The sequence below is a fragment of the Cydia pomonella genome, chromosome 8 (genome assembly GCF_033807575.1).
Source record: "Cydia pomonella isolate Wapato2018A chromosome 8, ilCydPomo1, whole genome shotgun sequence".
In the NCBI taxonomy this organism is placed as follows: Eukaryota; Metazoa; Arthropoda; class Insecta; order Lepidoptera; family Tortricidae; genus Cydia; species Cydia pomonella.
In genome coordinates this window covers 15,644,802-15,657,459 of record NC_084710.1, presented here as the reverse complement: position 1 = coordinate 15,657,459, position 12,658 = coordinate 15,644,802, and the positions used below count along the sequence as shown (strand labels likewise).

The 12,658-nt window shown below is 35.8% G+C and overlaps 1 protein-coding gene across 1 annotated transcript in view; it reads right to left on the bottom strand.

Annotated features, from left to right (window-relative positions):
• Positions 1-12,658, bottom strand: part of LOC133520680 (fasciclin-1) — a 107,182-nt gene that overhangs the window by 15,468 nt on the left and 79,056 nt on the right. Inside the window, exons 2-4 of the mRNA XM_061855281.1 lie at positions 11,645-11,783; positions 5,815-5,993; positions 2,043-2,182 (exon numbers count right to left, since the gene is read on the bottom strand). Of these exons, the coding sequence (XP_061711265.1) occupies positions 2,043-2,182; positions 5,815-5,993; positions 11,645-11,783 (458 nt within the window). The remainder of the gene's footprint in view (positions 1-2,042; positions 2,183-5,814; positions 5,994-11,644; positions 11,784-12,658) is intronic.

Genomic DNA, 12,658 nt, shown 5'->3' with positions numbered 1-12,658 from the left:
AAAACAATATGTTTAAAAAAATACTACAATACATATTTATGTGCATGCTAAGTATGCTCTTAAAAGAATAACGTCGACTTTTACTAGACATGCAAAGGATAAATACCAAAGCCCCAGGCCTTTGACGCGGCGGAGCCTCCGCGCGGAGGACAACGAGCGAATGCACGAAAGACGAAGCTAACCAGTAGTTTGCATTAATTTTGACTAACTATGTAGCTACTCCCAAGTTGTTAAACAGCAATTTTGTTCGTAACGCGAATATGATACAGTACAGTTTGCCTGCAATTTTAAAGTATCGATGAACTAGGGTTAGGTTACTTTTAACAACTAGGCATACTGAAACAAATAGTTGGTTTCTTGATAAACATAGGGAGTAGGAGTAATATTAATATTGTTAACGAGAATGGGTACGCTGTAGATGTCATCTCAGTACAATTTTACGACATTAGGCTTTTTAGGTTATAAATTATATGAAGATGACACCAGTCACCCTACCCATCTAGTTTGAAAAATACTATAATAGAAGCACGGCGCGATGCAGTTGGCTTTTATGACTCGAGTTTGTAATATTCTTAACTGCCTTTCACATTATTTTTTAACACTTGCAAGGGAAAAAATTCAATGTTACAATATTTCATACATGAAAATGATAATTAAAACAAAAATTATAAACCGTGGTACGCTACTATGTACTGTGTACTTACTCACAAATCAAAAACCCAATCGGCATAATTATACAGCCAGGTAAAGCAGCAAAATATTATACCCCATATTTCTAAATCTTAGCAAACCTTTGTTAAATTATATCACTTTCTATAAAACACAAATGTCAAAATTATGGATAAGGATAAACCATTATCAATGGCTTGTTAGACTTGACCGGCGTTTATGAATGCGGCCATAAGTATCCTGTCGATGCTTATTCAAACAGATAATTGCTTTGTGGAGTAGCTATTAAGTAGCAGTAGTTAATTAAAGTATATCAGATGTATTTTTTGTTACTACGTACTACCAGTTATAGACACGCGACTGTACTCATTACTTTGAGCAACATTTGTTATGAGAGCTACTTTGAAATCGCAAAAAAGGTCAAGAGTTCCTTACTAAAATTACATTCACACCAGGAATTTATTTTTGCGATTTCAGAGTTACTGCTATAGTAAAAGTAGCAATGATAATAAAAAATATACACGGTGTAACACGAGGAAACCGAAAGATTTTAACCACGCACTTCAAAAGTTAATGTTATCGTAAAACTGGCACTGAAAAATGAATTTCAACGATTTCTTTTGTAAAACCTAATTTTTACTAAGGTTACTTGTCACTTTTTGACATCTATCAATAAGGATATTTTGACTACGCCACATAATGGCATCATCGCCATCAAAAAGGTGTTTCGTACTAAGTTACAATAAGAAGATTTTTTTTTATTGGTATTAACTCTGAAACTAGGCGAAATCCAGAAAAGTTTATATGACATTTTAGTCTCTAAATGTGATCAGGGATACACTGTTAAAATCTCTCCGTTTTCTCATGTTACACCGTGTGTTTATATCCGTATATATTTATCGTTCCCGCGCGAGGAGGGTTATAACAGTGTATTTCCTAAATACTACAAAACCACCATATGAAAGTATACCGTCGAGATATTAATGCAAATTTTGGAGCAGGTCACCGGATGCACACACTTCCAGAGGCAAAACTTTTCACTTGAACCAAGTCCATTTAAACTTTGCAACATTTCGCATGTCGGATATAGGTTTTCAATTTAAAAGAACGAGAGCATGTTTTTTTACAACATTCGAGGACTTTTATTCTTTCAATTGCTTAATTTAATAGCACCATAAATAAAAAAAATGGAGCAGCACCCAAAGGAGCCACTTATGTGTTGCCGACCCTTGAGAGCCCTGAATATATAGTTGCTTCTTGAAGAACCCCATGTTATTCCCTAAGGATACCAGAAGGTAACTCATTCCATATACTGCACGTTCTAAGGGCAAATATATACAATCAACTTTCAGAAAAAGATATTAATTAAATACCTTAGTCTGTGCTGGCCAATGTTGAAGAGGTCGGAATGTTCGAGGAACTGGTAAGCATTAGGGCTGTAGACGGGCGAGCTCAGGGAGCCCGGCCCGTGCGGCTGCAGCGGCTGCAGCACCTGGTCTATCACGTGTAGGACCTATAACAAACTGTAATTATTATATATCGTTTTAATTGATGTAATGATTGGTAGAGTAACACCATAATATATAAAACAGCGTATATACTGTACTGAAGTACATCGCACAACATCGAATGTTGAAGAGCTTCTTTCTAAGGTGATGAAAATGAGAAAAAATCCGGCCAAGTGCGAGTCGGACTCGCACAGGAAGGGTTCCGTACCATTATCTATAAAAACGGTCACCCATCCAAGTTCTAACCCCGCCCGACGTTGCTTAACTTCGGTGATTGGATGAGAACCTCGAGATTGGAAAGAAATATTTATTTTATTCTGTTTTTAGTATTTGTTGTTATAGCGGCAACAGAAATACATAATCTGTAGAAATTTCAACTGACTAACTATCACGGTTCATAAGATACAGCCTGGTGACAGACGGACGGACGGACGAACAGCGAAGTCTCAGTGTAATAGGGTCCCGTTTGACCCTTTGGGTACGGAATCCTAAAAACACACAACACACTTGTTACATTACGTATACTTACTTATTACATTTAAGTAAAAGTAGAAAATAAAAAATACACAAATAAAATAAAAATACCCCACAAACTATTAGCCCCGTCAAAAATTAACTTTTAAGCCCCGAACTGTTCCCTACCTCGCCCAAATATTCCAAATATGCAGGCTGCGTTGCCACGCTGAATGGCTAAGGATATTTGTTAGACCAGATAAGTAGCAAATACGATAATGTTCTAACGCGCACATACAGGTCACCGCGTAAGCATCCTCGTTCTTAACAGGGTGCCTAGCGAACGAAACGCAACTGTCTCTGTCGTACTAATATGGGAGAGTGATAAAGAGGGTATTCCCTTGTTTTGCCGACAAACATTTCATCGAATATCACTTCATCGACAACGGTTCATCGAAATTTTAGATCTAGTAATATAGTTTGACGTTATTTTGTTTCAACTACTATTTAAAATATTCTTACTTCTTAGAAATACAAGACATTGCCATTCATTTGTTCGACGTATAAATATAATACATTTTTATATGTCGCTCTACACATTTATATTTCAAAATAGGTTTGGGTTAGGTTAGAACTGCGACGACCCCACACAGAAACGGACGGCTTTCAAAGTAGGTTAGGTTAGAACTGCGACCCCACATAGAAACGAACGGCTTACAAAGTAGGTTTAGGTTAAGTTAGAAAAACTACGACGCCACACAGAATCGAATAGCTTCCAAAGAACGTATAGGTAAGGTTAGAAATGCGAACCCACACAGAAACGAATGTCTTACAAAGTAGGTTTTGGTTAGGTTAGAACTGCGACCCCACTCACAAAAAAAAACGGTTTAAATAGGAGGATTAGGTTAGGTTTGAACTGCAACCACATATAATAGAATAGTTTTTAAAACAGGTTGAAATTTTATGTTTAAACAATTTTCAATCTATAATCCACATAGCTATAAACGCGCAGAGTGAGCCAACTGCGTTTAGTTTTGAAAACGAAATATTACAAATTGAAATAATTTTATGCGAAATTAATTTTATTAGATTTAAACTAAAATGAACTGAAAAAACACGTAAAGAGCTACCGCGATATAAGCTATCCAGAAAACAACGAATTGAAAATCCTTGATTCAAATTTACTTGTATCTATTTTTAGACGAAATGAATTGTCGATGACATCAAAATATTTGAAACGTTGTCTTTGAAATAATATTCGATTAAATGTCTGTCGGCAATTCAAGGGTAAACCCGCTACGTCACGGAGCGTAAACGATTGGCACGTTGGCTAGGCAACCAGGAGTGAATCAATTTCAAAAATATTCAGAATTAAATTGGTACAGATTTTATAACGACGAACGAACGTCGACGTAACTTGCTTATTTCACGAAAATAGAAAATGAATAATGGTTTTTTGCAGAGGCCGGGAAATGGTTTACTCGGCTTTACTAACTGGCTGTGTGCATTGATTTTTCTTATAGAACAATAGTACAGAACCTAATTAATTTTCGTACAACTTCCCTTCCGCTAAAACAGTACAATTAACAATAATGTCTTTTTTTTACTATTGTTTTATTTGAGTTGAAATTTTATTTTTGCTAAATAAGGTAAACATTTCCGAGCAGCAAGAGAGAAATTAAGTTTATAATAGGTAGGTTTAAAAAGTAACAATCTCAAAAACGGGTCGCGAAATCCGTCGTAGCCATAGTGTGTGTTTTAGTTTTAAGATATATTTTATGATATTTATGCTAGTTTTAAGTTGTTTATCTATGGGCCCATAGTTGCCTGAAAATAAAGATTTTCATTAATTTATATATAATATACGTCCCACTGCTTCGCACAGGCCTCCTCTCATGCGAGAGGGCTCAAAATTCATTCATTCAAAAATTGGTTTTATTGAATTCTCACTAACGTAGGTAATCTTTTTAAATATTATTAGAGTGTCATGGGAGTTTTATAATTAACATGTAATCCAATGTTATAAAAAGAGAATAATGAAAGATCATTCGGTTCATATTTCATTGCAAGCCAGGATTTAACATACCTATGTATTTGATTCAAGTTTATTTATTTCATCCCAAAGCTCGATTCATAAGTAATACTCGTACCTATTAGTTTTAAAACGACTTAGTATCAACACTAATCTAAGAGCTAAGTTACAACTTTGTATGTCTCGTATGAGTGTCGGTTTCAATGTATGCAATTCCAACGTGGAACCGCCAAGTACCTGTACTGTAGTACTACCAAACTGTAGGTTAATTGCTATAAAATGTATTGGATTTAAAGCAGTACGTAGTTTTTAAATCCAATACATTTTATAGCAATTAACCTACAGTTTGCTTAGATTAGACTCGCTAGTCTTACTACGTTCGAAAATTCTGTTTACACTTTGCTCTGTTAACTGCAGATAAAGTTATTTTTATATAGGTATAATATTTAAACGGTGGTTAGCGTAGTACCTAAGAAGTATATTGAGATAAATTTTGCTTAGAAATACAATGAAAATATTACCCATACAAAATAATCTGTCCACAAGATAAAGCAACAGACAAGTTGCTATAAAAAGCTCGTATCTCGTAATGTCATGTTGTGTCTCCTAATTTTTTGCAGTACAGTACATTGCTGTTCAGTAAATTTTCAAAAAATAATTACGGGGTCATAAGTGTAACTTAAAAACCTTCTTAATTGATGATTACACGGACTAATTATATATCTGGTTTGATTTATTGCTCGTATTGGTTTTTTACACTGTATATATTTAGATGTATTACAATAAACTATTTATCGCAGGCTTTGAAGTAATAGTTTTCAAATATTATTCATTTTTTACTTTTTGTTACAATACACCTATTAAGGGCCAAAATTCTATGCCTAGTTTCGATTATTGTTCAAAAATGAAATTAAAGATGATCATCATATTAAAGATGATTTTTAGCATTGAGTAGTTCCATTCCAAGTCTTCTAGTAAACCTTACCCCATTCAGCGCTAATCACGACAAGTTGTCGTTTTGCCTCTACGTAGCATTTTCGCTACATACCGGAAAACCCATGTCATCGGCTACGACGTAGCGCTACGAATGTAAAGCTTAATAATTAACGTGTTATGGAATTATTGGTTTAAGTGAAAGAACGTGGTACTGACCTGCCGTTTGTTGTTGGAGTTGGTGGTCTGGTAGGATCGCGCCACGAGCACCTTGGCGTTATTGACGTACAGGTCGTCGTGTGTGGCGTCGCGCCGCCGTGTCACCCACAGAGGCGGGTTGCCATCCAGCTCTGACGATATTGCGTAGTCGATGTTGGTTAAGGTCGTCGCGAGGTTCGCTACAAATACAAAAAACCCTTTACTGCTTTCTCACGGGTATTATAGATAGATTCCTAAGAGTTGGTAGGTACGTATTTTGTAAGTACTACGTATAAACTGTCAAATTTTCATATAAAATCCGCGCCAGCTTTCGTGGACAATCCTATGTAAGAATAATTCATGTGTTTACATTGCTAAGTAAAAAGGTCTGGAAATGAGGAATTGTTTGCTACATGTGCTAGGTATAGTAGGCCATTGAAACTGTTCCAAATAAACGGTAGTCCTTTGCATTAAATACGGACGTTTTCTATTTGATAATAGTGACGAAATGCTGTTGTCAAATCCAAAAGTTTTTTTACCTTGAAAGCCCTCCTTGAAATACTCCGATTGTGAAATACTTGGAAAACCATTAAATTTTCGGATCTTTTTAGGGTTCCGTAGCCAAATGGCAGAAAACGGAACCCTTATAGATTCGTCATTTCCGTCTGTCTGTCCGTTTATGCCACAGCCACTTTTTTCCGAAACTATAAGAACTATACTATTCAAACTTGGTAAGTAGATGTATTCTATGAACAGCATTAAGATTTTCACACAATAATAGAAAAAAAAAAACAATTTTGGGGGTTCCCCATACTTAGAACTGAAAGAAATTTTTTCATCAAACCCATACGTGTGGGGTATCTAATATGGATAGGTCTTCAAAAATGATATTGAGGTTTCTAATATCATTTTTTTCTAAACTGAATAGTTTGCGCGAGAGTCACTTCCAAAGTGGTAAAATTTGTGTCACCCCCTCCCCCCCGTTACTTCTAAAATAAGAGAATGATAAACCTAAACAAAATATATGATGTACATTACCATGCAAACGTCCACCGAAAATTAGTTTGAATGAGATCTAGTACGTAGTTTTTTTTAATACGTCATAAATGGTACGGAACCCTTCATGGGCGAGTCCGACTCGCACTTGGCCGCTTTTTTAGATTATGAGATTTTTTCCTACTTATGTTACAGCAAAAATCAATAGAAAGCCTTTTAAGCAGACTAAATTTGCAACGAAATGAGTCCCATTTGGTAACATTATCTAATAGGTCTACATACACAGGTGAGATACAGCTGCCCACAGTTGTTGTTGTACTTGTTTTTTTTTTTTTTATGATACAACATAGTTAAAAATCGGTAAAGAGAACCGAGTTTTAATATGTTGTTAGGCATAGTACCAGGCGTGTAAAGCAGTCCGCAAATAATTTTGAAGCTTTCATTTAATACTACACACGTGTATACGCAATCAACTATTTGTGCGCGATTCACACTGTTTGTAATAAAGCGGGAGGTATTTGATGACATCATTACTCAGGAAATTGTCTCTTTAAAAACTATTTATATCTATAAAAATCGGCCGACCTATGCAAGCATGCAATGCAGCATTTCAATGGCGTTTAGGCGTTTTGTAGTAGAAGGTAAAGGTACGCTGTTCCAGCTGATGTAAAAACAAATATCTAATTTTAAATTCCAATTTGAATCCATTATTTATGCCGGTAACAGTAAATCAAAATATTATAAACCTCTGTAGCGAAATAGTATTCATAAATATTCGAAATTTACCCCCAAATAAGCCATAAAGTGGAAATAACAATAGCAAAAGGTATTAGGTACGACTTACACAAACTCTCAACAGGAATAAACGTTGCGTGCGGAACTAAAATTAAATTTCGCTTAGGCCGATGTTACAGCTGATCTCTTTCGTAAATAATTTAAAACAGGCAAATAAATGACAGCTCGTGAAATGTTTGTAGTATGGAGTTTGGAAATAAAAGGAGTGAAATCTCTTATGGTAGAACTGGTGCAAGTGTCCAGCTGTCAGCTATAAATAATAGTTCCAAATCTCTCCAGAGTAGCGCTAGAGTAGGGAGCCTAGGCGTTATTGACGGAGTGAAGTGCGCTGTCTATGATTTTTTTTTCAAGTATTCTAGGTATTGTACCGCCACCTATTTAAGGATTTTTGATGACACTTTTTGGTACATGGAGATTCCATCCCTTACCTCCACCTTCCATAGTTTGTAGATTCCGACTAGCTGTAGGTACTTACATAAGTTAAAGAAAAATTGAATTCTGACATGGTTCGGGACACAGATGAGGTGTTCTTTTTTATCAGAATACGGGAAGAGTACGATTTTGTAGATAAACTGTTTAACTGAGGTTGTTGATAAGAAGTTATTATAGTCAGCTACGGCACAGAATAAATAATAGTACTAGGTACCGTACAGAAAGGAAACTTCCTACAAAACCGAACTTTGACAGCGATTCGGGGACAAGTCATGTTGTCCCTTTCTAAATTATGGAACCATCCGTTTCGGTTATTTAGGGTTGTCAAAATTCAAATGATTATCTTATCTGTGGTTGTGCACGCAAAGGAACATCAAGTTCTATCAACCCTAACTGCTCGTAGCAATGCTAAGCCGAACGGAGCCGAAAACGCCCGAACGCTGCAGTTTCTTCCCACTGGCTACAACCTGGTAGAAGGCTTAGCTGCATACTGATTTATACCATTTTAAGTAGCCTTAGCTAAATTCCACCTTCCACTAGAAAATCACAGTCAAAATTATTTACCTGAGGTGGAAGTCCTATAGCAGTCTATGTATGTATGTATGTATGTATGTACGTTTATGTCGTGTATTCCACTATAACACCTAAAACTACTCAGCTAGTTTTGGCCAATGAGTGACAATGCAGTTTCACGTTGCGGATGATATGGGCTACGTTTTTACGCGACTAAGAAACAAATACACGTATATTACTTCCATTATCCGATTAAAGTACCGATTTCAATACCATTCCTACATAAATATTAACTGTATCTACTACGATATCATAACTTCCCTACAATATGTTCAGAAGCGATAAGCTAATGGCCTGTATTAAAAAAACCTTCATCTGTGATTGGATCGTAATCGTAATGTTAACTTTACGTTATCGATAATCGATCTTTTAATCACATTCAAATTAAGAACATCTCTGAAAAACAAACTTATTTGATTTGAGCACTATACTTACATCAGTCGAGATGTCATTTTATTCGAAATGAAGCAAGTTACTTGATATTGAATGATATGGCAGTCCCCCCCCCCCAACTCTAGTTTGTCTCTGAATTAAAATGCGATGCGTGACATACGTGAAAAAAGTTTTCATTTGCCGCCATTTGACGTTTAGTTTATCTTTTAATACGTTTATAAGAATAAAATTAGTTTCTTTGTTGAAGTTTATAATATGGATGTAGAAAAAGCAGTGTATGTCACTGTATATAATTATGCATTAAAATACTCGTGTGATCCTTTTTTGAGACTCATTTGATTCGTTACATAAACCCACAGTCGAATTTAAATGGGTTTAATTGAACACATGAATAAATAGAAATATATATTATGACCGCACACAAATCTTCTGTTCGTCAGTAGGTTCTTCGTCTAATAGTCATAGTTTTTTTAGTTTATATTTTATTTTAAGGGATATGAGATTTAAAGCATCCTTGCCTTTATTTTTCTATTTTACACAACGATATTATTTTTCAAATTTTGTTTTCTATTTAAAAAAAGTAAGGGAATAGAAATGGAAATCTTGGAACACTTGTACAACTATAAATAAAATTTCTCATGTTCGTCTCTGCTCATTATAAAATAAAAAGTATAATAGGATAAAATGTATTCAAGACGTTATCATCATTATCACTAACACGTGTCATAAAAACACGTCACTGAAAAACGTTTCTCCTCAGCTTGGTGTCAAGGTACCAGTACCCAAAGTACCTACTACATCTATTCGAATATTGTTGTCGAACATTAATTTATTTTTATAAATTCATATTTATTCACTGTTAGCATGCTTCAATGGTGCCAGCACACATAACACGATTTTCCTCGAAACAACATAAATGTTGTGTAATGTGTGTGGGGTATCACTGTTTAATAATTTGTGCTCAGCCCGAGGCATGTATGTCAACAAGCATCCTATACATACATTTCAGAGCTCAGTACTCCTTGATTAAGTATTTATATCATATTCTCTTGGCGTATGCCAGGAAAAGGGTATCCCCTTCAGTCAAATATGTTTTAAGCTTAAAGTAAATTTAAAAATGGAAAAATTACTGTCTGGGGTGAGACTTGAACTCACGGCCCCTGGATCTGGAGTAATTTTTCCACTTTTAAATTTATTCTAAGCTTAACCTTTTCAACGCTTTTCCACACGTGTCAAAAAATGCCATGGACGCCAAAAAATTAACTGGTGAAGAGCGAATATGAAGCTTAACTGACAGTAGGAAAGTCGCTTTGACAACGTCCGCCATAGCCTTTTTAATGGTCATTGGCGTCGCGGGCACGACAGACGACCGTTTTAGTGGTCTTTGGCGTTGAAAAGGTTAATAGCATCGTTCGCTGACGTTTCTGCTTGTTAAAAATTAAATATGTTTTAGATAGGACTTATGAACCGAAACAAAGTCTACAAGTAGAGACCCTCTCCGTCTTCGCACGGATTAAAAATAAACAAGTGCGAGTCGAACTCGCCCACCGAGGGTTCCGTACTTTTTAGTATTTGATGTTATAGCGGTAACAGAAACACATCATCTGTGAAAATTTCAACTGTCTAGCTATCACGGTTCATGAGATACAGCCTGGTGACAGACGGACGGACGGACGGACAGCGGAGTTTTAGTAATAGGGTCTCGTTTTACCCTTTGGGTAAGGAACCCTAAAAAAACTCAACAAATTATACACCTAAACCTTTCTCAAGAATCGCTCTATTAAAAGCGCATGAAAATCTGTTCAATAGTTTTTGAGTTAATCGCGAACATACGGCGGGGGACTTTGTTTTATAAGATGTAGTGATAGTGCCGAGTTATTTAACACATTTAGTAACTAAGTAATTATATACTAATCGACGCTGTTTAATTAAAAGAAGCTAATAGAATAAGCTCAAGCTTCAACTCGGGCTACTGACAATGCGTATCTTTCTAACGTGCACACAAATTTATATTGCCGCCACACTGTATAAATCTGCGACGACATCAATATTGGCTATTATCAACAGGCAGAGCTGTAATTATCCAATGCTATTTGGCAACCTGTGCCACATCGGGCGAAATAATCGGGGTAGACTAATGTACGCAAGCGTTCGTGGAAATACAGCTTAAACACACATCTGGAACAATAAGCCAGGTCTCAGTTGGAGTAGGCCTAGGACTACGAATTTTGATCGCCTCCCTGTCCGAGCATCGCGTACTTTAAATTATTGTGTATTTCATAAGGTTTTAAAAAAGTTCGTTCAGTTGTTATGTCTTATTGTAAATTTGAAAGATTATTGTAATTTATTGAAAATAAATTGACGGTTTTTCATACGAGTACTTATGGTAAAAAAAGGATCAGCAATCAAGACGATATAATCAGTGTTCTATTTTGACGTTTTCTTTCGTACTTTTATTTGACCTCCTACAGTTTTATAATGTAAGTGGCTAGAAAAATGTTACGGTAAAATCACTAAAATAGTTTTAAATTTCCAAGGCTTCTTAGGTTAAAGTCTGCGTATTATTTGGCACAATTTGAATCGATCTCCTTTTATGGATTTTACCACAAAAAATATGACAATGATATTCAGCGTTATAAGTATGTTTTATGTTAATACTTACAGATGTGGTATAACACGAGATTGTCGTCCATCTCTCCATTGTACCGCTGGAAGGCCTCGTTCGTGGGCGCGAACAGCGTCATTTGCCGGTAGTGGAGACTTGTGTTTGCCACCGCGTTGCGCGACAAAAGTGCCAGGAACTGCAACAAATGATATTTTATATTATATATGAGTCAAACGTGCATTAAATTAGTTTTATGATTTAAATCTCATATTTTTAGTTACTCGCACGACATGTTACGGACAGCTTAAATTCTCATTTTCAAGCACTAAGAATTCTGATGATCGGAAAAATACGTGACCTGTGATTAAATTACTGCAATCCAGTATTATATTAGTTCGGTTGCAAATCCATCTATATTTAAAAGATCGGCAACGCGCTTGTCCTACTACTGGAGTTGCAAGAGCTGATCGTTCCCTACAAAAGAGAAGCTATGGGTTAAGTAGCCAAGGCAATAAGAATAAGTTTCTTCAAACTTATGTATGAAGCTTTATTTACTTTATCAGTTGCTTTTCGGTGATGGAAAACACCGGGAGGAAATCAGGCTAAACCCAAGTAGGCATCAGTTTTTTCTCTGATTCAAAAACTCTGATGCCTAATCGCTTTGATAAATAGTTAACTAATTATTTATTTTTAGTGAAACCATTTTACTCAAGTCCATCTGGAGGGCGATTCGAACTTCATTATCTGCAACCAGAAATATCACTGTTGACAGGTGACAGGTTATATTCATAATTAATCATATCACAACAAGAAATTAGATACCTCTCTGAGCGGCCGCCTCCTGTTTTTGGGCTACCATGACTATCACGCATACATAAAGAAGGGGCAGAAAGATAAAAGCTTTCACTTGTAATTCCCCTCCTTTCAAAAGATAACGCAGTTGGGATAACCAATGTGCCTAAATTGTTGGTTATATTGTTTGTTAGTAAGGTTCTTCGTATATGCGAAGTATTCACGAGCATGAACAATTTCCATAAAATACTGATAATATTCTGGAGCTTCCGCACAACA